The sequence below is a fragment of the Arvicola amphibius genome, chromosome 1 (genome assembly GCF_903992535.2).
Source record: "Arvicola amphibius chromosome 1, mArvAmp1.2, whole genome shotgun sequence".
In the NCBI taxonomy this organism is placed as follows: domain Eukaryota; kingdom Metazoa; phylum Chordata; class Mammalia; order Rodentia; family Cricetidae; genus Arvicola; species Arvicola amphibius.
In genome coordinates this window covers 11,488,765-11,515,802 of record NC_052047.1, presented here as the reverse complement: position 1 = coordinate 11,515,802, position 27,038 = coordinate 11,488,765, and the positions used below count along the sequence as shown (strand labels likewise).

Below are 27,038 nucleotides of genomic sequence, written 5' to 3'. Positions count from 1 at the left end.
CCAAAAGTAGACCAGTTTCAGCTGGACGGTGGTGGCACACACCTTGAATCCCAGCACTCAGGAGGCAGAGGCAGAGACAGACAGATCTCTGTGGGTTCAAGGCCAGTCTGGTCTACGGAGTAGTGTCAGGACAGCTAGGGCTGTTGTACAGAGAAACCCTGTCTTAAAAAAAACTGAGAGAGAGAGAACTAAAAAAACAAAAAAAGTAGACCAGTTTCCAGAATCTAAAGGAAGAAAGGGAAAGAGAGAGGGAAGAAGGACTTGAAGTTTCAATAACATTAGAGCCATACAACACCTGCAACCATCCACCTAGACATTCACAGAGCAACATCAAAATATCTGTTTTTGAATCTGCTAATAATCTCAGACTACAAGGAGAAAAAGTATGTTAATGGCCCAGCCACTCAAGAGAGTAGAGGTTGCTGTATATTCCACCATCCTCTATGAATTGTAGAGCAGTTTGCCTTCAGCAGAGACTGCCTTACTTTTGAGGAGCTGAGCTGGGAGGCACGCTGGGATGTAGATGTAGGTAGGAGTGATGAGCAAGTAGGGTCTGGTAGGAAACTAACCCAGCTTTGTGGCTTCACCTGAGGCAGCAGAAACTCTGGCCCAGTGTCCCACAGGCAAGATCATACTGAGACAGCGCCGATAACTGTCATCTTGTTTAGTTGGGGGACATATTACGTCATTGTCAATGTTTTCAATGTGACCAGTTGGTACCAGTGTCTTGCCAGAGGGATGGCTTCTTTTGCATGCGATCTTAAGACTAGATATTGGCCACTAGGTTCTATCATCTAACAAAACTGAAAACTGTCGAATGCAGGACAGCATTGGGACAGTGATGAATTCTGAGCAAAACCTCAGTCCCAGAAACTGAGTGAACCTTTAGAGAACTCAGCTGAAGTCCGGCATCTAGGTTTGAGTCTAGTCAGAGGCTGACTGGAGCATAGCTCAGTGATAAAGCTCTCATCTAGCACGCACAAGACACTGTGTTCTGTCCAAAACAACAAACACAAACTCTACCAGATGCCGGATGGAGTGTATTTCTGGTGCTGCAGTTGAAGCGCTGTCTTGGAAGGAGACAATCATTCATTTCTTCTCCCAAGGGAATGCCTGATAATGGCAGGTGTTGACAGTTACAGCTCGAACATCTGAGTTCAATGCTGAGCCTTACTTTAATGTATACAAGCTGCCCCAACATATGTGTTAGTCATCTTCATGTAACTACTGTGTAACTATTTCAGTAATATACCAGATGCAACTAACTTAGAAAAAGAAATGTTTCCTTCAACCTAAATGCCCCTGGGCTGAAGAATGGATAAGGAAAATGTGGTACATTTACACAATGGGGTAAATGGAAAAATATAGTGACATCTTGAAATTTACAGGCAAATGGATGGATCTAGAAAACATCATATTGAGTGCAGTAACCCAGAAAGACAATTATCACATGTACTCACTCATAAGTGGCTTTTAGATATAAAGCAAAGAAAACCGGCCTACAAATCACAATCCCAGAGAACCTCAACAGCAATGAGGACCCTAAGAGAGACATACATGGATCTAAACTTCAATTGGGAGCATGGAGACCTTGGGAGACGGTTGAAGGGGGGGGGAGGAGCAGAGAATAATTATAGCTCAATGAAATCAATTTCTTAAAAAAGAGAGAGAACTGTTTTCTTTAGCTTAGAATTTCAAAGATTCTAGCCCTTGTCACTAGCTTTCTCTCAGTTTGGGAGGGGCCTTTGCTCTCTGCTGTGTCTTATCGTGGAATGTGTGTGTGAAATACACCTGTATGAAAGGCCTATGTTATAGAACAGGAAGTCAAAAGCCGAGACTAGAGTCCTACAGTCTCCCATAAAGGCATGCCGCCAGTGACCCAATACACTCTAGACAGGCTTGCAAAGCTTCTCCTACCTATTTCAGCAGTATTGTTACCCAGGGACTGTACCTTGAGGTCCCAAACCTCGCTGACAGTGGGTAGTGAAAGTGTATTAGTGGATGTAGGCTGAGTTGCTCTTATGAGGAAGCAGAGAGACATTTCAGGCTACTCAAGGGGATGAACTGAAGATACAGCTGACAAATGGTACCAAGAGGTTTGTACTGAAATATCTGCAGGTGCTAAGGACTGTAGTTCAGTGCAGGTGGGGGAGGGGAAAGAACAAGACGCAGAAGGCTTCACAGAGCTGCTGAAACCTGGTTTGCTTCCTGCAGATCAGCAAGGGTTGGGTAGGACAGAGCCGGGGCATGTGGTTCTACCAGGAGGCAGACCTGAGAAGTAGCGAATGCGGGTCCTTTGTGGCCCGTGACTCATCCAGCACCAGTGATAAGCATGACCATCACTGAAGAACATGATGGGAACAGGTTGGGAAGTTTAAGTTGAAATCAGAAAATAGAGAGCTTGAAGTTTGGGGGGCACAAGTTGAGGCTGGATCTTGAGCATTGGGAGAGTTTTGGGGCGAGTTGTGCCTTGACTAAGGGTGTTCTATGTGAAGGACAGGCTGGAGTTTGGAGGGGTGACTTATGGGACAGTATTCGTGGTAGAGTGTGAACTGCCCCTGTCATGGTCGATTTTCTGTTCCTGTCTGTTTTGCATGTGGACCCTAAAACTTTTATGCTATGACATATTTTATAAATAAATGCTTATATAAGGAGATTGGAAAGGTTTAATACTTAATGAGCTCTGTTCTCTCCAATGTCCAGAGCATTGTTTGATGGTAAATTAGGTGATAAGGAGCTGCATTAATTTTTTTAAGGCTAATAAGGACCCTTAAAATAAAGAATCATAGTAGTGGACTCAATGGCTTTGGAGTCCCGAGTCTTAGAAGAACAAGCATATGAAAATGGACTGGGGAGAAGCCTTGACTATTCATGAACATTTGGGTGTGCTCTTGATTTTAAGTGCATTGCTCGGATATATTTTGCATAGAGATTGTTATAAGTGTATTTCAATTATAAAGTCATAAAAAATGTGTTGATGTAGAAGTTTACTTTGTCACTAAATGTGTGACTTTCTAGTTCATCAAGTGTTTAGTAAATTCATATTCCTTGCCAGGCTGGCTCTGTGCAGGCTCGGGGGATAGAGATGAAGATATGTTACTTGTACTTCACTAAGGTGTAGCTTAGTGAAGGCAAAGAATGGATTTTTCTCAATGCTCTGGAGGATGCAAGTCCAATACTAAGGTACCCACGGGATGGGTTTCCTAGAGGTCTCTCCTTGCTGTAAGATGTCTGCCCTCATAAGACCATCTTCTTTGGGGGATAGGTCTGTAGCCCAAGCTGACTTAGAAATCATGATAGTTGCCCTCCCTTTATTTATTCCCCAAGGGCTAGGATTTCAAGTATGGCCGGGCCTTTTTTTTTTTTTTCTTTTAGCAGGAAGTGTGATGGTTGCCTTTCTGTGAAGAGAAAGATTACAGAAGATGGCCTGGAAGATGCTGGGGGCAGAAAGACCTCTAATAGATAATTCCAGGAGCCCAGATGAGCTTTCAAGCCAAGGGTGAAGGGGAAGAAAAGGACTTGGCCTCTCTGGATGTAAATGATCCATTAGATTTTTGCTATTTGCCAGCAAAAATGATCCAAGAGGGGCAATTTCATGTGGTTTAGTTTAATAGAGTAACAGAAATAGTTGCTCCCTCGCCTTAGTGGGGAGGGAGCGGGAGAGTCACATGGAGTCCGGTTTTCAAGGCATGGATATTCAAAGGGAGGACAGGAACAAGTGTAACAAACATTCAGGTTTGCATTTGGACAAGGTGGACTTGGGGTGACAGTTGGACATGAGGGGTGCTGTCCCAGAAGAGGCTGAAGGGATACATAAATAGTTACCAGCTCAGTTTCTGCTTACTGTTACCCTGAACTGAATGTCCTAGAATTTTATTTCTATGTTGAAATGTTGCTTTACTTCATATTAAGTGTTAGGGAATTTATCACATGACTTTGATCTGAAGGAAGAAAGGTGAGGAACCGTGTGGTGACAGACCAAACAGGCCGACACACACCTCTACTATGCAGTGTCCTTGAAAGTGTCCTTGGGCCACAGAGAGAACCCCCTCAGTCCTCTGTGGTATGTGAGCACCTTTCAGGGGGTTACGATTACTCCTGGGATGTTTTTCCTATCTTAGCTGTAACCGTGATCATCACCCAAGACCTCTTAATTGCACTTAGCTATTCAAAGAGAGAATTCCACTTAATCTATCACCCGGACAAGAGTAAACACATCCTGGGAACAGGTCCAATCACCTCAGTGTGTTCTCACATATGGAGATGTCATAGGTGGGGCGGGAGCGTCTCCTCCAAGTCTGTCAAAGCAAAGAGATAGTTGGAAGATTTAGGTCAGGGCTGAAGGTTTGAGCAATGACAGATGAAGTGGGATGAGACACAGGGCTGCACCAGCCTCTTACAGATATGGCCAAGTGCTTTGGATAGGCAGGCATTTTCTTTAGAGGCTTTTCTGCCCCCGCTGCACATCTCAACATTATCTCGAATTTCCAAAGCCTGAGGTGCCTTCTCCATTTGTCTTTCTCAGCTGAAAGCTTTCTCCCGTTCACAGAAGAGGGTGAAATGAAAAGGAAAGCACAGATAAGGCCCTACCGGGGAAATGTCCAAGAGTAGAGGCATTATAGAAAACTATGCCCTGGGCCTGGTGAGTGCCTAGTAGGCTGGCCAGGCTTCTCAGATCTTTCTGGAAGAGATGAGAGTCCTGAGGGTGAGTCACTGGGATGGGCAGCTGGTTAACTGGAGTGGCGGAATTCTAGGGAGTTTAAACTCGACTCTTGCCTGTATGATGGTGTTTTAAATGCTGGTTGACATCCCCCAGTCTGGGTAAGAGCATAAACAAAAGGGGAAAAGTATCAAAGAAATGCTAGTCTGGGCAGTTTTATATTGAATAAAGTTTAATTCTAAAGATAGTTATAGCTGTTAAATGCAACAAAGGCTCTTGGCCAAAACCTTGGAAAATGAAATACAGTTCTTAATTTTTTTAGCCTGGAGTTTTGGTTAAGCTAAGTTGAGCAACTTTCAACATTGCAGGAGCTTCCTAGCCTTACAGACGTAAATCACTATGGTAACAGGGCTAGGTGATATTCCCAGTCATGTGACGAATGAATGTCCATCCCCTCTCCTGTTAGAGCATCTCGAGGTTGCCAGTGGATTCCACAACTTACTTTGGGGAAGTGCTCAACTAACAACTGGTGTTAATATTTTAAGTAATTCATTGGCAATTACTAAAATAAATTGAGACTATTAACCTGTACAACCTAGATTGTATTAACCGCAACCTAGATTGTAGATTGGCTCCCTCTCCTGTCCCCTCCCCTCCCTGACCTCTGCCTCCTTCCTCACTCTCTTCTTCCTTTCCTCTCTTCCTTTCTTCTCTCCTTTCTCTGTTATTAGACAGTAGAATCACCCCAACAGATAGACCTGTCACTATTTCCTTTCTGTTTTTCTTTGTTTCTTTGGTTTTTTTTTTTTTTTTTTTTTTTTGACAGTTTCTCTTTGTATCCCTATCTGTCCTGGAACTAGCTCTCTAGACCATGCTGACTCACAGAGATCCACCTGCTTCTGCCTCCCTAGTACTGGGATTAAAGGCATCCTCCACTACTGTCCTGTTACCCTTTTCTTTTTAAAGAGTATGGCTATTAAAATTTTTCTTGCAAATCATTAAGACAACATCCTCTCAACCGTTTTTGAGTTACTACTGTGGTTTTCTCCATTCATTGCTAACATTTCTGAAAGTAGGGCCTGCGTTCTTTGGTGATAGTGTAGACATGGCCAGAGAGTAGCAGAGCCCAGATCTGCATTCTAGTAGAAGTTGATCCAGCTGCAGCACCGAGAACTGGTGGGGTCTGAGTGGAGCACAGGAGCCCCTGGGCAGGCGCCCTGCAGGAGCCAGTGCTCCCACACTCAGACACGGAAGGGGCGGTTCTGTTTCACAGAGGCTTCGGTCACAGGAAGGCGAGCTGGAGGCACCGATACAATGGTAAAAGGGGAAGAAAGAGCATAGACTAAATGTGTAGTGATCATCAAAGTCCTACCCATGATCCCTCAGCACCTAACTCAGAGTCTTCCTTCCAGAACCAGCTACCCCTGGGCATCTTCCATGCTGTAATTTCTCTGTATGACGATTGTCTCATCCATTTGGCACTGACTAACTCAAGTTCTCTGCAGGTGATCTGCATGGGCATCTAATAATAGGTGATGCCCCTGGGGATGATGCGAGAACTTCTGATGCAGTTTTGCCATTTCTCATTCCTGGGATCTTCAAGGGAGGTGGTAATCCAATCTGTGTTTTGCATATAAACAAACTAGAGTGTAAGGGATTTAAAGAATTGACTCAAGCAGGCATCAAAGAACCAAGAGCTGAATCTGGAGACTGGGATTTCATAATTCACTTTGTCATTGTTGAACCCCCACGGTGCCGAGTATGACTGAGCACACACATTAGGGCCTGAGGAACACGTAATCTTGTCGTTGTTTGCTTGCTTGCTTAGTATGTGTGTATGTGTGTATAGTGTTTGAGTATTGCAGTGCAAATGCACATGTGCGTGCATGTGTATGGAGGCTAGATGATAACCTCAGACGTCATCTTCAAGGACACTATCCACATCCACCCCCTTGGAGACAGAGCATCTCATTGGCCAGAAACTTATCAATTATGGTAGAATGGCTGAAGACTGAGTTCCAGGGTTCCTCCTGTCTTGACCTCTCCAACACAGATTACAAGTGCATCAAGTGCGTACTATATCATGCCTGGTTTTTAACATGGGTCCCAGGGATTGAACTGAAATCCTCACGTGTGTGAAAAATATATATCTCTGACTGAGCATCTCCCCAGCTCCATATCAGACATTTAGTGCATCTACACATGTGTAGTGTTTGTCTGCATAGGTTTCCATGTGTGCACGTGTGTATTCTCATGCACACGAGCATGTGCAGGCCAGAGGTTGATGTCAGGTGTTGCCCTCAATCCCTCTGCACCTCACTTCTGAAACAGAGCCTCTTTCTGGCTGTGAACTCCCTGGTTCAGCTAGACCAGCTGGTCACTTGATTCCAGGTTCCAGGTCTCCCTTCCCAGCACTAGGATTGTGTGCGCATGCTCCCGTCTGCCTTCCCAGCACTAGGATTGTGTGTGAATGCCCAATGCACGGCATTTTTCTGTGGGCTTTGACAATGCAAGTCTGCGACTCTTGCTTGTACAGCACCACTTTCCAGCCTGAGCCACGGCCCAGCTTCTGGCTAGAGGAGGGGAAGATGGATTGGTGGGGATGGCTGTGATGACTAGGGAGCTTAGAGAGGCATTCTTTAAAAACTGGCAAGGCATGCTCCGCTCCTGTGAATGCTGACAAAGCTGATTGGCTGCCCTGGCTGCCTCGCCTACGCAGATGCCCCTACTCTATGGTGTTCCAGCTAACTGAATAAATGGAAGAGAAAAATATTCACCCATGCTAAATTTTAGTAATCTATATCAATCCACATCTACTTAAATCTTTCAAAATGTATATGTACTTGAATGTGTTTTTAATAGTGGTAGCCATTAGGTACGCTGTTCTTTTCTCTTGGTAGCACATATATTTGTGTGTGTTGACACTATTAGAAGGTCTTCATAATTGCTACTTTTAATCATTAAGTAGCATTCAGCAATCTTGGCTATTTTCCTGTTGTGATGGCTGTTGACAAGCAGGTGAGATTAGCTAGCAGGTTAAATATGACTTGCAAGGCTACAACTGTGGCTAACTATGCTTTTGTTGTTGTTAGTAGCAATGGCATGTTTATGGATTTATCAATTTTCTAAATAATTTATCTTCTCATTGGATCAACCTATAAAACCTTTCTGCAGAGTTGTAATTACTAGAACATTCCACCATGTGGATCACTGTCTGTTTGACCAGCACATAGCTTGTGCTTCGGGAGTGCTGGGGATTTGGGCTCAAAGGCTCTAATCCCATCCCTTCCGGTTCTATAGTAATTTGATGGAGGAGCTTTTTTCTTAGAGTGATCCATATTCTGGTTTTTATCTCATCTTCTCCGCCCTCCCCTTCATTTCATCTGGCCCTGCTCTCCTATCTCTGTATACTTTCAATTTCCTTGTGCCTTCTATTTTTTTTAACACTTGCTCCTTTATTTCCCTTATCTCCTTCTTTTGTAATATACTTCCTTTCTTATTTTTCCTCATGTCACCCCATCTCCTATTGCTTGAACTATGAATCGCATATCCAATCTCTTTCTGGAACTTTCAGTGATTGTCTTCTCCTTATTCTCTCAATTTGTGTTTTTATTTAAGAGACCACAGGGTCTGCAAAGGGATGATTGAACACTTCAAGGCATTTCTTTTATTTGAGCCGTTTCAAAAGAAGAAAAATAAGATATGATATATGCTTGAATTGAGGATGAGCTAGATTAAAATAAGGAAGAAAAAGAGCTTGTATTTTGACCTCTGCATGAGTTGCTACACAACACTCTACCCAGCTTTTCTAAGGACAGATGACCTTAACATGTCAATCACAGACTTTCGTTGCGGCCACTGTTGCTGCTGCTCAGGAAGGACAAGCCCAAAAGCAGTCTGGGCTTATGTGGCAGAATTTAGATGTGGATACCTCTTCAATACTAAAGGCAATAGTGTCCTATAAGTACGCATACCTGATTTTCCCTGGCACTTGTAAATCTCTTCAGCTGACTGCAGTGAACAAAAATACTGACTTTGTTTTAAGCCCATCTTCAGCATGAACATTGGTTCTGATTGGGCCCGCGACATAAAAAGGTTTCGAATTACTGTACACCTGCTCATCATGTAAGTCATTGCATGGGTTGGTCCCTTGGATCCAAGGGTTGGGCCTGGAGTTACTGATGCCTCCATTTTGCAAGCCAGAAAACTGGAATCAGAGGAATGAATCCATTTACCCAGTTACACAGCTGACAGCCAGTGCAGCCACGCTCTGCACCCAAGTAGCTCTGCTTCCGAGGGCCCATGTGTGGCCTTATCACACAACCTATTCTGCACTTCTGGGCAGTCACTTAATTTATACATTCTGGGGACCTCGCCCACACAGCCTTCCCACACCTCAGTACCCCTTCCTCCATTCAAACCTCAGTTGGCATTAACACCTGGTTACAATTCAGCATTCTCTTTTTGTTTGAAGGAATAACAATGTTGGATAAAACACAAACAAACCTCATATTTTCTCTCAAATGTCTCGGTATTTCCATTCATTTATTTCCTTTCTGCCTTCCATCTCTCCTTGAGCTGACTCCTCCAGCCAGCTGTTTCCTCTTCTCTTTTCACACAGCCCCTTTGTAGCTCCCTTGAAACGCACCCCCCCCCCCCCCCACACACACCTCATTGTTTAGGACCTTCTCATCTCCCACGGTGTTCTTTTTCCCTCCTTGGGTTCTGTTCCAAGTGCATAGACTCTCACTCCCCTCTACCCAGAGGAACTCCAGACTGAAAAAGCTCCAAGGAAACCCCAAACTTTATGCCACACCCACTAAGCTGTTTTCTTTCTTCTCTTTTGTTTATCCATGACTCTTGGAGCCAACACAGTTCAGACCCATTGAGTGACTCCCATTTTCTAACTGTTTTAGCTGTGCAGTGGTCATTGGCTGTGCTTCCTTCTTTCTCCCACTTCTTCCCAAGATGAGGGCCAACCTTTAAAGGTGAGCTTTGGCTTATAAATTAATAGAACCAAGATCTTGCAATGGTTCCCATTGCCTCCGCTTATAAAATAATAGACGACCAAGATGTTGTGATGGTTCCCGTTGCCTCCGCTTATAAAATAATAGAAGTCCAAGATGTAACGACAGTTCCCATTGTCTCCCACATTAATGCCCTTATCCTGATTTCCAGGGCCCTTGTTCTCCTTTGATCCCTGAGTGAACATTGAAGCTCTATCCTTACTAATTCTTCCCTCCATTCTACAGCACTCTGCTCGTTTGTGCTGGTACTCTCTTGAATTTTCTCTCCTTGCCGGGGATGCCTTCATTTGCAAGCCTCAGCTAAGTGCCCAAGTTGTATGCTCTGTGTATAAAAGATGCCCTGGGCCTCCTTTCACCCTTTCTGGATGAAACAAAACAAGCCTCATTTCTGTCAAATGTCTCTGAATCTTCCACGTCCCTCCTTGTGCCTCTGGCTCTCTCGTTATCCTGTCAGGAGCATCTCCAGGGAAGGTTCCACTCCTGCTTCCTGTAGCACCATCCAGGTGGCCTCACAGCCAAGCCTGACTTTCCATAAGCACTAATTGAAGAGTCACTCTCTTTGTTTGGAACCAAATCAAGTGTGGTGCCAAGACATACGAGCACAGGCGGAATTCTTGTCACTTGGCTGCAGCCGGAGCTGCCCCCAAACTAAGAGCTTTGACATTTCCAGTTCCTGCATCCAGCTGCCTCGGTCTTTGCATTGCTCCCATGGCCCCTTTGGGAGCCTTCTCGGCAGAAACCACTGTCCTGTCAGATTGAGGTCAGTCTGCTGTGTGTGTGTGCAGGGGAGGGGTTGTTTGGCCAATTTAAGAGTAAAGAGGTAGCCAACGGCACTGGGTAGAGATGCTTTATTTGCTTGCTTGGTCCATTGGTTTTGCTTTGTTTTATGGCTATTGTACTAATTTAGACTCTGAAGGACATAAAGGACCTGATTTTTAAGCACTTGTGGGTAGGCTGAGCCCAACGTAGTAATTAAAACGGGAAAGGAATAGGCTGCTTCTTTCTCTTCTGCCACTCATATTTTTGTAATTTCTTTTTGTGCTTATCTCATAAATGGAACTCTCATCAGCTCTTAACAATGGAACCAGAATTCAAATGCTACAGTCTTTGTGTTGTTTCTCATGCACCTATACAGTGAATTTCTGCCATCTTCAACTGCCCCCACCCCGTTCTCCTCAAGTCTGCTCTAACTTTCATGGCTTCTTTATAATGTGTAGCCCAGTGAGTTTAGTTAGCCTCATCCTGAGCGTGGGTAGATTATAGAACAAAGGTGTCTGTCAGTGATGACCCCACTGAAGAAATGACCCCTCCTCCCCCGACATCTTTATGTGCCAGTTGTCCTTCAGGAAGGGGTGTGGTCTCACGGATAATGAGACCCCATACATCTGACGAAATGTTCAGGGGCCCAGTCTTGGCCTGAATTTGCACAGATTTCATGAGAGCAGCTGCGTCTTCTCCAGAAGATGTCTTTTTGTTGCCTGCCTTCCCATCCTCTGGCTCACACAGTTTTCCCACTTCTCCTATGGTGTTCAATGAGTATTGGAAGGTGTCATAAAGCTCTTCCGTTTAGGCCAAGCACTCCACCATCACATAACCTCAGCACTTTTGGTTACGAGTTCCTGTGTTACCTCCACTCCCTACGGTAGAATCATCTCTGGTTGGGTACCTCACTAGTCTATGGATTTAGTGCTGCTATTCAGAAGGCAGTTGAATAGCAAGATCATTTAGCAAAATAGTCCTCGTAGGCTCTCCGCTACAGCCTGTGATCCTCCCAGCCATAGGCTTGTGACCAGGTTTACTGAATCCTATACTTACAATGGCCTGGAGTTTTTGCATGACATCATCTCTTTTTTACCTGGTGGAGAACAGTTACAAGTGTTGGTTATTCTAAGTATTTCCAAATGCACTTAATGCAGTTGCATTAAGAACCTAATCAACTCTATAAGATACTATTAAAAATCTCCCTGTATGTCTAAATTTGTCTTTATAGACCATTATTTAGCAGCTAAAGAGTCACTGCCCCATGAAATCAACATTCAGACCATAGCTTTAATAGCACACATTGACTTGAATATCTTCAAGCTTTCTTGACTTTGTTCCCAAGATGAGACATAAGTCATGTCACCGGTGTGTGCTGCCATCCATCATGATCACAGACAATCCTCCCTGATCCTCGAAGCAGAGCCTCTGATACGGAGAAAGCATCACACAGCGATGACCACATGCAGTTTCCTCACAGCTGCAGGGTGACATATTAGACAATGTTGCTGCTGCTGAGTTCAAGTATTAATTCTTGATTTGTTTAAATTTTGAGCCTGTCTGCATGCTGTGTCTATTTCAAAAACAAATAGAATCTGCTAGGGCTTAAAACAAGAAATGTATTTATTTTTATCTGGAGCGAGTTCTCTGTCTCCAGATTTCCCTGTAATATGTTCATTAATTTGCTTGCTCTGAGCGTGAATTCACTGTTTATTAACAAGGTGGCACGTATACAAACAACTGGAAGCCCATCTGCCTGCTCCCCGCCACACACGCGCTCATTATACACCAGTAATCTGAAACGGGCTGAGCATAAATGTATGCCGAGTCTCACTTTTCTCCTGTCACACTTAATGAATGTTATAGTTAAAGACCCTCCACTGTAATTGCAACAGTGACAAGATTTTACTTACTGAGTGGCAGTGGGAAGAATCTGAAAGGCAGCCTCCTGCAGTAGGCACTGTTTAAGCCATCAGTGTGTACACACATCACCTAGGCGTTTCTGAGGTCAACCTCCTATTTTTTGATTCCAGGCAGGAAGATGAGCTAGCTGTGAATGCCTTCCTGCACAGATGGGCTTTAGGATGGGATGTTAATCCTTACCAAAGCTGTTCAATTGGTAGATTGGAAATGCAGGCCCCTATTTTAGCCACTGCAGCACCAGTGAAGATGGAGTCGCAGCTGTAGAAGCTCCTCTGGGGTATCCTGAGGAACTGCTTCAGATGTGTCAAGAACACAGACGGAAAGGAGAATGGGAAACAAAGGAGAATGGGGAACATCGCAGGGGGATTTGTCCTGGGCTTTGTTGGTCTCTCTGAGGACACCGCCATGTTAAGGACACCATTTCTAACTGGCTGTACTCCTACAGTCGGGGTGTCCAGTGACAGCAGGATTACTATGTGTCGGATGGTTACCACCTACCAAGAAGAATCCAAGTCTCCTCCAAATCAGATCAGTTCTTATAAAGTACGGGATTGGTGGCAGGAAGTGACTGATGTCGCAGCAGTTCACGGGACACACAGTCACCTCCTGCAGTGCCTGGAGATGCTACTCATGCCACATTTAAATTCGTTTAGATTGTATAATGGACAAATTTGGCTGGCCCTAGGGACATTTCTCTCTTCATTAGCTCAGATTGTAACTGACAAGGTAGTTGTGTATTCATTCTCTCTCTCTCTCTCTCTCTCTCTCTCTCTCTCTCTCTCTCTCTCTCTCTCTCTCTCTCTCTCTCTCTCTCACACACACACACACACACACAGAGCCAAGTACCATCCTTTTCATCCTATGTCGAAGTGGACTTTTAAAAACTAGTGGGTACACTCCTTAATAACCTTTTCAGGGCCACCAGATTCTCCACACTTTCCTGATATTCTTTTTTTTTTTATTGTATTTACTCACATACTTATTTTAAAGTTTAGATTCTATTTTATTTGCCCCAGATGGTTTTTCTTCTTTCCTTATGAAACCAATTTCTTATACAGGCTTTGGTGGTGGTGAGCCCATAACACAAGCAGGTCTAAGTCATGTGGAGGTTTTGGGCTTTCCAGGCTTCTTGGGATCAATCCCTGATCTCCTTGCTATAAATGGCAGAGCACACAGAATAATGGAGCTTGTAAAAGGCAAAAACACTAAAGGCACTTTCTTCAGGAATATCCCGGGGGCAGAGGCTTCTACTGTATTCAGAATGAAGAACCTCTCAATGGCCTTATTCTTAGGCACAGGCAGAGTACAATTTGGTGGAGAACTGGCAGCATTTGGCCATGTTTTTTTGGCACAGCTGTTAGTTCTTTTTTTAGCCATCATGGAGTGAAGACATAAAAGAGAATCATATTTATTGATTTGTGTGTGTGTGTGTGTGTGTGTGTGTGTGTGCGCACGCACATGATTGCACAGGCACATGTGTGTCACAACGTGCATATTGAGGCTAGGAAACAATTTGTGGAACTCAGTTCTCTGCTTCCACCAGGTAAGTCCCAGGGCTTGTACTCGCGTTGTTAGACTCAGTGGCTAGCACCTCCATCCACTGAGCCGTCACCGTACCCTGCCCAGTACTTCTGTTCAATAATCTTTTTTCTTCATACAGAAAGTACATCAGGGTTCCCTGTTGCTACTATTGAATGGACCCACATTGACCTAGGTATGGTTGTGAGGGACTGGCATTTGTCAAAAGGTCATTTCCAGTTATGCATCAGACATGTTCTTCCTTCCCAGGGTACCCTCAACACTGCCATGTGCTTGTGTTGAGTATTTTAAGCCTGCTCGTTTAAATGCACACCTGATCCTTCTGTGGGTTGTTAACAGAGGAGGGGCTTCTGCATAGGGACAAGCAAGGATCAGAGGGAGAGCAGAAAAGATCAGCAGGGGCCCCCTCTCTTTCAGCAAAGGTTTCACATTGAGAGCTGCAGGTTGTCAGAATTTTCTTTGGTTACTGTTGTTAGTTTTGGTTTTTGGTTGTTTGTTTTGTTGTTTTTCCAGACAGAGTTCCTCTGTGTAACAGTCCTTCAGAATTTTCGAGCCATACCTCACATGGCTCCTTTTGTGTGTCCTTTGTTTGAGACAGAATCTCTCTGTGCAGCCCAGGTTGGCCTTGAATTTGTGGTAATCTTTTCTTTTCCCCAACCTCCAGGATGCTGGAATTACAAATCTGTACCACTTCTTCCAGCTTTGGACACATAGTCAGACCAGTGATAAGAAAATTCATTGATGAAGACATCCTGTTTTATTCCAATGCTGGCTTTGCTCTAAGTGATCCTTTTTCTTGAAACCCTTTCCATCTCCTGCCACCACTGCCCAGTTCTCTTGTCTTTGCAGGTAACTTGGTTTCCTATCTCCCCTACCCCCCTTTGCCCAAAGTGTCCTTATCTTTGAACTAGTTTGGCTCCTGATACCCAGTGCCAAGGCCCCTGACCTCATCCCTGTAGCTTTGTGCATCTTCTGTCACAGTTATTACCCCACGCTCACTATGTGTTCTCCAGCATCACCCGGCATCCCAGAACACTATAGACATAGCTCTCTTGAAGGTGAGAGGTAGAATCCAGTTCTGCTTAGCATCTAACCTGCTCCCTGGGAAGGGAACCTGGTACAAAGTGGAGGGCCTTGCTGCTCCACCTAGGATGCTTCTCTAGGGTAGAGTAGGAAGTTGGAAAGGATATGGACCATACTGATGGAGGAAGGCCTGGCTCTGTTTGTTCAAATACACATTTAGGGCTGGGTTGTTGATGTTTTCCCCCATTTTTATCTTTTACCTATGCCTTGAGCTTATAAATTTGATATATGCAGGTGAGGTTTAGATGACCTCCCAGGAAGAACTTGTGACACTATGCTGCCTATTTGGTGTGAGGTGGCTACAAACAGGAAGGAACCCAGGGATTGGTTTTACACATTATTGCTTTCTTGTACACATTAACTGGTTGGACAGAATCATATCTCGGGGTCCTTTAACCCACAGTGCCAAAAATCTCTATGAATTCTATAGTCACCTAAGTATTTCTGCTGTTTGAAAATTATTTTTTCAAATGCTCAACTTCTCCTACAATCCTAAAACAATAAGGTAAAATATGGCAAGATGACTTTTCACTAACCCGATTAATCAAGGTTGTTTTATTTAAATATGTATTTATGTGTGTATATATGTATATGTTCATTTATATGTATATATTTATTTAAATATACATTTAATATATTATACATACTCATAGTGTCATAACTTATGACAAAGTAGACTGAACTGTTTCTTAGAAACAAAATTATAGGAACATTCTAGACAGAAATTTCTAATTCCTGTTAGGAATTGTGCATTGTTTTTATGCCCGTCATATTAAAGGTGTACATCCATCTGGATCTGGCATGTGTGAGCCAGTCCTTACCTAAGCGCTCCATCTCAGTTTTCTCATTTATCAAGGGGACAGGATGGCATGGTGCATTCTGTCTCTCAGAAGAGATTTGTGTGGTGGCCGTTGAGACAGTACTAGCCACAAATACAAGCTCCTATGGTATTAATAATTAGTTATGTCCTTTTAATGTTGTCCTTTAAAAATCATCAGGAATGCAGGTAAAGATTTATGCACGAAGCTTTTTATGGTGACCTTAAGTAGAAGCATGGAGACAGTTGTCCACTCTGTAATGAAAACGACCTTGTCTGTTTCTGGACTCGACGCCGCGATATCATGTAGTCCTAAACACAGTGTTGACAAATCGTCCCTGTGGCATGCGGAAAGGATGGTGAGATGGGGTGGAAAATGCAGTGTGTCCGCACTTCCTATAATCCCGTCTGTGTGAAAGTATACATGCACAAGTTTGTGTAGAAAAAGCACAAAAGAAAACAAAATGTCAATGCTAGTAGCTCTGAACTCTGAAAAGCATTCCTAAGGTGGTCTGCTTTTGTTTATACTTTGAAAAATTATTTTTCATACTTTATTCTATAGCTAGCTTTGCTGTCAGAGAAATAAAATTACTGAATATATCTTGAACGCTGCATAGTCTCTCTTCTGTGTAGCTCACTACAGCTCTCAGGCTGGAGCCTTAAACCAACTTGCAGATGGTGCCCAGTGGGGCTGGCCACTTGTAGCCTGACGTCCTGAGCCGTGTGTCTGCCCTAGGGGACAATACCTCTCTGAGTGTAAGTCAGAACTTTCATATTGATCCTCCTCGGTCTCTTGTTGATCTGGCTTCTGGCCTCCCGTATCATCTGTCATTCTGAGGTCTCCCAAGGAATTTTTTCCAAAAAGATTTTCATTTCAAGCTTCTGAGAAAAAAAAGCTGTTTTCTTGATTTTAGAAATATATTTTTCTTTTCTCCCTTAGTTTAATAGAAATCAGTCAACCAACCGTGATTCACATCGGGATCCCACAGCATATTTCTTTAAGTGGCGTTGTGCTGGGGCCAGTGTATGTATGGCGGGAGTGCGAAGGGATTAATGCAGGAACTCCCCCAGACTGCTGTTTTGGAGTGAATTTATTCATAGGATTGGGTATTCAATGTGACTCTTTGAACAACAGAATAAATATAGGCAGTGAACAAAAAGAGAAAGTCCAACTTTCCAACCGAAGTCACTGTGCTCGTCTGTGGAAGGCAGAGCTGTAATCTAACTTGGATGAATGTGACACTGTGGGCAACTCATGGTTGACTTTTATATTTTCAGATGTCATTTATTGATTCCTCCTTTGCCTCTGGGTATCCACTCGATCACGCCGTGTGATATGCCATGGGGTTGATGGATGCCTTCTTATGGCTGCTTTAACAGGGAGCTATGGAAGGCAGCTGAGGTCCTGAGTGATTGAAGTCTGCACTCTTGAGCCCTTCCCCGCTGGCTTCTGGGATCTGAGTGCGCACATCACACCACGTTGGCTTTGAAATTTCCACAGACGTGGTTGGGAGGGCAGAATCATGGAAGGAAGTGTCAGTTCTTTCTCTCTTTGCTGTGGTTGGACACAACGAAGAAGCAACCTGAGAAAGGACACGTTTGTTTTGGCTTTTAGCTTTTGAGAACGGTCGGAACAGAGAAGGCATGGTAGCGAAAGCTCTGCAGAGAAGATATGATGGCAGCAATGTGAGCTCAGTAGGAAGACAAGGAAAGATGAATGCTGGCATTCAGCCAGCTTTCCCCTTTCGATTCATTTTCTGTCCCCAGCCTATGAGCATGGTGCTGCTCGCATTCAAGATGATTCTTCCTTCTATACTTATAGCTTTCTTTCTGCATTTAAACAACCCCAAACCAGTGGTCCTCAACCTATGGGTCACAACCCCTTTGGGAGGGGTCAAACAGGAGAATACAAATATCTATCTACATTATGATTTATAACAGCAGCAAACTTACAGTTATGAAGTAACAGCAAAGATAATTTTTTGGTAGGAGTCACCACGACTTGAGGAACTGTGTTAGAGGGTCACAGAATTAGGAAGGCTGAGAACCATTGCCCTAGACAATCCCAGAGGTGTGGCTCTAATTCTCAAGATGATGATCAAGGCTAACAATCACGGGGGCTGCGATGAATTCTTTTATGTCTGTCCATTGGAGCCATAGAAAAAGGACCCAACCAAGCTGGATGGATTAAACTAGGCTAGGAGGGGAGAAAGCACGGCTAGGAGAAAGGCTGGTCCGAGCGTCACATGTTGTGGGATTTCTGATAGGATAAGGAGAAATCCAGTCAATTTTGTCATTTAGAGTCCACCAGAGACCTTTTCAAGACACATAGTTGTGGAGGCTGAAACAGGACTCCGAGGTAGGTGTTGGGATGGGAAGGAAGCTGGGTGATGAGAAGCAAGTCAACAGAGGGTTTTATTTGTCTGAAAGTTTTAGGGGATAATCTGCATTATGGTGGGGGAAAGCTGTATTAGATGGTAGGAGAGAGTAGTGGCTTCCTCCTGTCTGGTAACCAAGAGGCGGATGAAGTTAACCCAGAAGCCAGGCTAAACTGTAACCTCAGGGCCTACACCTCCCAAACCCAGCAAACCACCTCTTCCAGCCACGTCCTCCTTCCTGAAGGTCCCACAACCTGGGGAAACAGCATCACTGACTGAGAATCCAAACATTGTAAAATGAGGGAGATTATACAACCAGGCAGTCACAGGTGGTTAGGAAAAGACAGTGAGCCAAGACATTTGTAGAGAATCCTCTGGGGGCTGGAGGTCGTGGGCATCATGTTTTAGGGTTGGGTTGAGGGTAGAGTGAAGAGGCGGGGAGTGCACTGAGATTGGAATCCAGAATGTCCGGAAGACTCCAGCAAGGTGGGAAGTGGGATAGAAATGAGTGAGGTTAGAATTTCCGGACCGAAAGGAACAAATGGAGGGCACAATGTACAGGGACCAAGTGAAGTTGACCAGAACGCTTGGTGGGCGTGGCCTCTTGGGAGGAGTAGAGGGGGTCTGGGGAGGGCTGCTGAGAGAGCAGAAAGGACTGCTCACAGCCCAGCCGCAGCAGGATGATGTACTGGATGCACATTTTGTTCTTCATGCAGACAGCTTGCAGAGCTCCTCAGGATGAGACAAATCAATAAGTAGCGACTTACACTCCCCTCAGACTGCTCCAAAGACCTGCTTACTTTGTCCTCAGAGTGTCACCGTGATGATTATTCTCCTTCTTGTCTCTGGCTGAGAAAGCTTCAGTCAGCTGCAGCTGTTCTGTAGCCCAGCCGAACATCTGCAAATCTTGTTCACGTGTGCCCAACCCCAGAGTGCTCTGCCCACACTTACTGGAGGAGGACGAGCTCATGGCACCCTAGCTACTGAGCCCTTATGAGTTAGTGAGTGTTTCCTGGGCTTCCATCCTCATAGGACAGACACTACCTTCATTCGCTCTTATTCTCTGAAGCACTTCAACTTGTTAAGGCACATTTCCTAGGTTGTGCTTCTACCCTCTGAGGGCAGCACAGGGTAGGAACAAAGTGCTTGGCATCATGCAGGTCATACAAAGCCCTGGGAGTCGGGGAACAGCCTCCTTCTAATATTTCCCTTAGTGCAGTCGCCATTTCCTTGGTGATGTTCTGAAGGGCTGTAGTAAGAATTCATTTGGCTCTTAGGGTACCACATATTGTCTCTAATACTGGCCAAAAGCTGCCTACTATTTGAGACTCTTGCTCAGAAAAGGTCAGGGTCCTCGGTTTTATGTGATGGAAGAGTGGACGTTTTTGGAGAGGACCCTTTGACTTAAGTTCTGGGGCAGCAGTAGCAGGTCTCTAGGGCAATGGTCTCACGCTGATTGGAGTGCCGGCATGGGAATGAGATCTGCTTCCTGTACTAAGAATATCTGTCGATGATTAGCAGTTGAATCAAGAGTTAACATGTCCCCAAAGTGCAGAAGTCAGATCTCTTTTAGCAGGGAACACGGATGCCATCTGTGTTGTTGACATGGGCTTTTTAAAGAGAGAACGTGGCCCAGATCACTGTCATGACCTGTAACGCCAAGAGATGAAACAAGACATCTGAGCCCTGGTAGGGTAGGAACAGGTGGAGACACGTGCTCAGAGTTCTCCCCGGGAGAAACATGGGAAGAGCCCTCAGCTCTTCTCATTTTGGCAGTGATTGGAATCCCTGGGTGTATTCTGCTGTAGCGATGGAGGATTATGAATGGGACTTTGAGGGTAATTACCACTTGAAGGCAGAGCCGAGGACGTGCTCACCCACAGTGGCAGCCGAGCCCAATTGAGCTCTGTATTAAAGGATGACTATTACATGAGTGAGAACAAGAGAGCACAAGCTGCACCAGATAATTTGTTTTATGGCTTTAATCACCGCTGGTATGACAGAGCTGCTGAGAGCCATCTATCAGGTCAGGAAAATGGTTTTTCCACTCACGGCCCTTCGTTATAATCCTATCCTCACTTAAAGACTAAAGTGTTCAAGCAACTCAATCCAATTATCTGCTAACCCCACTCTCCCCATGCCAAAGGCGGAACACAGAGCGCTGGCTCTGGAGGCCACGTGGAGGAGTCCTGTGGTAGGCTCGGAGCCAACGCTGAGACTGGACTCAGCCCTTGGGGGTTCTTGTTCCTGGGGTGGGGCGAGAAGTTACAAGTAGTGATCACGCTGTTTCTACTGGACTGAGGGTTCTCTCTACCTCGTGAAGTATCTGTCACACAAAGCCCAGTACTTGAAGGTCGTTCAATTGGAAAGAAATGAAACCTCAATTGCTGTGCTAGCATTTGCTAAAAACCATTTGCTAAAAACCTCAAGCCGGCCATTTGTGCAAGTCCTCAGCTTCAGCCTTACTAAGGTGCTGCCTCGGGGCTCCTCTCTAGATGGCTGGGGCAATTGAAGCTCCTCTGCCCTGTGACCTACTGATTAGATCTTGTGGCTTGAGCCTCAGTGCTGTTTCCCTTCTCTCCCCTCCCCCTCAGACTGCCACTCTCTGTGCCAGCACTGTGTGGCCAACCTCCATGACACCGGTAGTGTCTGCATAAAGTGCCAACATGCCCGCCACCTGCTGCTTGGGGATCACTGTGTGGCTGACTGCCCTCCTGGACACTATGCTGAGAAGGGTGCTTGTAAAAGTGAGTAAGTGCTAGACCCGGGTGGGGGTGGGGCAGGGGCAGGGCAGTGATGCAGGGTCAGAGGCAGGGGCAGGGCGGTGATGAAGGACTTTTGACATAGGAGAAGGCTTTGGTGTCTCAAAGAGAAAGGAGGCTGGAAGCATTGTGCAGGGCTGCAGCCTCCCCATCCAGCGAGTGCCCCATCTGAAGTCTTCTTCTCCACATGTTGCTTTGGGGGTGCCTTCGTTGCCTTCCTACTGCTGGACAGAATACCTGGGAAAAGCTAGTTAAAGAAGGAGGAGCTTATTTTGTCTTCCAGTTGGAGGGAGGGTACAGCCCTTTGTGGCAGGAAAGTGGGGGCTCTGAGTGTGAGACAACTGGTTCCCCTGCATCCCCAGTTGGGAAGTAGAGAGGAATGAGTGTTGGGGCTCAGTTTACGGTTTCCTTTGTAATCCAGGGCGTCAGCCCACACAAAGGTGCTGCCTACATTTAGACTGCATCATCCCACCTCAGTTAACCTCAGCTGGAGGCTCTGCCGCAAACATGCACGGAGCTTTGTCTCCTCACGAGCCTAGATCATGGCAGGTTGACCACACTGAGCATCACAAGGAGAGCATTCGGGTTCATAGTTTTTAGTTGTGTCTCTTTTCCCTCCGTAGGATGCCATTCTTCCTGCAGAAGCTGTCAGAACGGAGGACCCTTCTCCTGCTCCTCCTGTGACGCCGGTCTGGTTCTGACCCACATTGGTACCTGCAGCGTCACCTGCTTCCCTGGGTATTACCTGGATGATAACCAAGCTTGCCAGCGTAAGTGTGCTGAGCTAGCTCCCCGCTGCCCTTCTGGGCCTTTGGAAGGAATGTGAAGTTCTTGCTTCCACCTTTTCCTCCTGTAGCCTTCGTTTTATCTAAGAAAGGAAGCTACTCTGTAAAGGCAATATGGATACCGTTAGCAGACCGTGGCTTAGCTAGCAGTGCAGTGGAAGGTCCAAGCCTTTCTAAGTGGTAGCTGTGTGACCTTGGGTGAGTTGTTGAACGTCTTGTTTTGGTTACCTCATACAAAACAGAAGTGTTAGTCGATTTCATTTTTATGGTTATCGAACAATCCAGCCCTTTGATCCTGAGCAGAAAGAGGAGCCAATACTGGTACACGGTCAGTGGGCTAGGCGCATCTGTGGATTTATCTTTTATCTTTATCTACTGAAACTGGCAACATGCAAAGTATGACATGTAAAATATTTCCGCTTCCTCCCACAATGCTAGTTATTCTTTTTTGTACAAGAGTTGCATGTATAGATGTCCTCTCAAACAAGTATGGGTATAACTAATTACATTGAATCAGACGTAAAAAGTTTGACTATATTAGAGAACAGATCTGGAAAACAATTAGGGCATTCTTCACAGATGAAGGAACAGATGAAAGCTGGGGCTGGTCACGTTGTTTCAGTCATTGAACGTCCCTCAAGAACCTGTCATACTGGGGCTAGCGAGGTGGCTCGGCAGTGGCAAGCACCCACTGTGTTGCTGAGGACCTGAGTTGGGTTGCCAGCATACAACTGTCTGTCACTTCACATACAGATAAGATGTCCCCTTTTGGCCTTTATGGGCACTGCACACATATAGTACTCATACATACATGTAAGAAAGCACTCTATAAATACAAGTAAATAAATCCTTAAACATTTGTTATATCTTTGAAAATCACCATGAACAAATACGGTGGTGATATTTCAATTTTATGATGTAGGAATTCTCATGTTGAAGGCATTATAGATTAGTGGCTTTGGGGAGTCTCTAGAATTGGGGGTATTCTAAAAGTCTAAGTGCTAATGCCACTCACCAACATTATGCCCTTGAGGAAACTACCTTTGACCGTCGGTCTTTCTCTTTTAAAGGGGGAATGTCTTAGTTACATTCTGGTTGCTGTGGTAAAAATACCTTGATGAAGGCAACGTAAGGGAGCAACGGTTCATTTAGGCCTATCGTTCCAGAGGATACAGTGCACTGTGAGAGAGAAGATCTGTAGCCGGCAGCCAAGTCATGGTGACAGGAACAGGAGGCTGATTGGAGGCACTGCATCCACAAACAAAAAAGGAAGCAGAGCGGGAACTGGAAGTGGGGCTGGACTATGAGGCCTCAAGGGTCACCCTTAGTGATCCACTTATTCCAGTGAGATTCTACTTCCTAAAGGTTCTTCAACCTTCCCAAACGCCAACTGGGTACCAAATGTCCAAACATGTAAGCCTATGGAAGTCATGTGTCAATCAAACTGCAGCCGGGAGCGGGGAACTTTAAACAGTAGCTCCATCCTGAACTATAGCACTTAACACAGACCCTAGTTGAGAGTATGATTTCTTCCCCCATAGATCAGCTACTGTTATCGAGCCCATTCAATGAAAGATACTTTTGTAGCTACAGACAGGAAGAATGGTGATGCCCCTAGTTCACTGAATTACCTATAAGCATTTGTATTTGTAGGGTGCTATATAAAACCCAGAATTTTGCATCATCTTTTGAAAAGACAGGAACTTCTTTTGTACTGACGGGAAGATTTCCTCACATTGTAATGAAGACTCGGCTTGGAATACATCAGCTGTCTGCCAGGACGTGGCACATTCTATACCGCAGCAGTGGCAGGAATGAAATACTTGCATTTCTATTCAAGAGCGTGTTTGTTGGCGGAGAAATAGTGACTTAGATTCACAGCCTCAGAATCACAGAAATAGGAACTCAAAGAAATAAGCGGAATCCCTTGTATAAAGTACAGGGAACAAAAGCACATCACATTGCAATACTTCCTGGGGACGGCTTTCCCTTGGCCACGTGGCCCCTGCACAGTCTGCTGTGCTCCTGCGGATATGGGGTCTCTTGGAATGTTTCCTTTGAATTCAGACTCTCCTGGCTCTCAGTTTTAAGTTTCATTTTTTTCCTGTAGTGGACTAAAATAAGCCCCTGAATTGGACTGAGTTTCTGTTGTGTGGAGCACACAGAAAAGCATCGGTAGTGCCCCTTTGTAGGGCTCATCATTACAGGCAACTATACCATGCCAATTTTAGAAACTGGGTGGTAAAGGGGTTTTGAGGAATTGTAACCAGCATTATGGGAAGCAGCAGTAACTGTGTTGCTAAAGAAAGTTGGGACTGTGGAACTCACAAGAGGCTGTTTTCAGAAGTATTTAAGAAGTTCACTCTATTATCCCTAGACTTTCAGAGTAACCAGATGAGGTAGGAGGGCTAGAGAGTTGGCTCAGCGGTTAAGAGCACTATCTGCTCTTCCAAAGGTTCTGAGTCAGTTCCAAGCAACCACATGGTGGCTCACAACGATCTGTAATGCGATCTGGTGCCCTCTTGAGGAAAAGACGTAGTCAGTCATCCTCATCAACTTAGACTATGAAACCCAATATGGACAAGTTCAACAGAACCGCCATATATGGGCTGCTCATACATGCTTCAGCATTGCCAGGGCTTTAATATCAATTCAGACGAGGCAGGAACTCTGTGCTTTGGAGTTTGGGAGGAGCTCCAGAGTGCCTGAGCCAGCCTTGAACTCAGAGCAGGGATAGGTAAAGGAAAAAAGTCAGCTTCCCTGTTGGGAGGACTGGTTGACCTGTTTTTGTCTGACTGGCTGTAGAATTTCTTTATGGAACAATAAAGAACAAGCCCTCTCCGTTGTTCCCTTATCTGCCTTCCAGAGTTTGTGATTAACTCATTTCCCTCCTGGACTTTGGTCGGGGCAGAGCTGGAGCCAGTGGAGTATTAAAGCAGAGGTGATGGGTATTTTTCAGACCTGAGTTGGGTTGCATATTAAGAGAGACTGAGCTCCACATACCTTGAAGTCCCTCCCTCACTGATGAAGGACCCTGGTAATGAGATATCCCTGTTACCATTCTCCAGGAACTGCCTGTTTCTCTTGGTGAGGTCCCGCTGACATGGCTGCATTAGAATGCACCTTCATGTAGGCTGGATGTTATGTATGATGTAGAGAGCACCAGCCACAGGTGGCTGGCAGGCGAGGGAAGCTGAGGACCAGAGGGCTGTGGCCCACGTGGGACTACGATGTGAAGGACAAGCGCAGTCATTTGCTGATTGCCTAAAAAGGAAGGAGAGGAGGCAGCTCAAGAGAGAGATGGTGGCTTCCTGCTGCACGATGTGACAATGCTGGATCCCCTACCCACTCTGTAAAGTCGTGCAGAATCACTAAGTGCTTACCATAATCCTACTTCTTTGGTTCGTCGCTAGAAGAGCCGGATTGTACATTAAGGTCCCCAGGAAGAGTGACAGACTGAATAGAAAGGAGCATGGGCACAGAGGGAAGTAAGCAACACCCAGTCCTCAGATCGCAGGACAGGGAAGTGGCCTGTAAGCCCAGGCAGAGGAATTGGCACTTGGATCTCATTGTCAAGTAGGGGGATAAATAGGTGCATAGAGGCTTCTCAACTTAAGCTTATGTGTGTCGGCATCTTTAGTAGGCGTGTTACAGTTTTGATTGCTTAATAGCCTTTGATTGGCTAAATGGCCCAGGTGGTTTGCCTGTAGGAACTGCTGTCAGGGCCACTCTTCCCCACCCTGTGTGCATTCACTTGCTTTAAAAGCATAACTGTGTGACTTTTCTGCCTTTTTTTTGGTTTATTTTTTGAGATTATGAGATAATTGCATAATTTCTCCCTTCCCAAGTGAGGAAACCTCCTTCCAAACCATTGCACAGACCCCTCCTTGCTCTCTTTTGAATTCATGGCTTCCTTGTTCACTGCTTGCTGACATGTATATGTTTTGTACAGGGGATTCTAGATTTTGCGATGTTGACCATTAACACTGACTGTAGTGTCTCACTGATCACAGTGCCCTCATGTAGTGGCATTTCAATTGTATTTTAATAAATAAAGCCTGCCTGAAGATCTCAGAGTAAAACAGCTCTACTGGTCAGCCCTACAGACCAGGTAATGGTAACATACACCTTTAATCCCAGTAGCCACGATGACACACATCTTTTTTTTTTTTTTTTTTTTTTTGATTTTTCTGTGGCTTTGGAGCCTCTCCTGGAACTAGCTCTTGTAGACCAGGCTGGCCTCGAACTCACAGAGATCCGCCTGCCTCTGCTTCCCGAGTGCTGGGATTAAAGGCGTGCGCCACCACCGCCCAGCTGACACACATCTTTAATGCCAGTAGCACACTAGTTGCCATAGAAACCAGATGGTGCATGCCTTTAATCATGGTGGTGCACATCTTTAATCCCAGTCCTAGAGAGGATTATAAAACGGGAGGAAATAGTTCTCAGCACACAGTCTCATTCTGAGATTCCTGGAGGCAGGATCGCCATTTCAGACTGAGGTCAAGGTAAGAGCCAGTAGGTGGCTATTTTTCTTTCAGATCTTCAGGTTGGCTTTATTTATTAAAATAAAATTGAAACGCCACTACATCCTCATGGTCCCTTCTTGCTGTGGTGTATGTCAGACCCTCACTTCTGTCCAGGACCGAATAATACACACCATATATAACAACAATCAAAGAAAGAATTGACTCCTTACACCTCCTGATGAGATCCAAGTACATATGTATATACACACATGTATATATTCCTGAAAACATACAACCTTCTCTGTCTGTATAACGTTACTTGCATATGTGACCTTTCTTAAATTCTGCTTATTTCCCTTCATTACTTCAGGTTTATTCCTCCAGTTTTAAAAAAAAAAAACTGAATTCTTACTGCTCTAATTGTAAGCCATAGCTGGACACATTTCCCGTATATGTATAAATGTGGCATACTAAAATATCATGAGCCATTAGTTTCTTTGAAGTAGTTGTTAAGAATACGAATCAAATAAAACCGTATGCCCTTTGCACTGTATTATCCTACTAGGGAATCTTACTTTTACCAAATTCAAAAATAATACCAATGAGTTTAGAATACACAGCCCAACTTTCCTCAAAGGTATCTGCAGCTTTTTGGCTCTGTTTTATCTGTGTGTAGAGATATCATGTGCTTGTGTGTGCACTTGCATGTGCAGGAATGTGTGTGCCTGTGCCTGTGCCTGTGCCTGAGGAAGGCAGAGATCAATGCTGGAGATCTCCCTCAGTCATTTTCCATCTTATTCATTGAGACAGAATTTCTCATTGAACCTGGAGCCTGT

General features: G+C 44.9%; 1 protein-coding gene across 1 annotated transcript in view; it reads left to right on the top strand.

The window, feature by feature from the left end:
- Fras1 (Fraser extracellular matrix complex subunit 1) overlaps nt 1-27,038 on the top strand; it is a 403,170-nt gene that overhangs the window by 235,164 nt on the left and 140,968 nt on the right. Inside the window, exons 21-22 of the mRNA XM_038339383.1 lie at nt 20,781-20,933; nt 21,572-21,718. Coding sequence (XP_038195311.1) covers nt 20,781-20,933; nt 21,572-21,718 — 300 coding nt within the window. The remainder of the gene's footprint in view (nt 1-20,780; nt 20,934-21,571; nt 21,719-27,038) is intronic.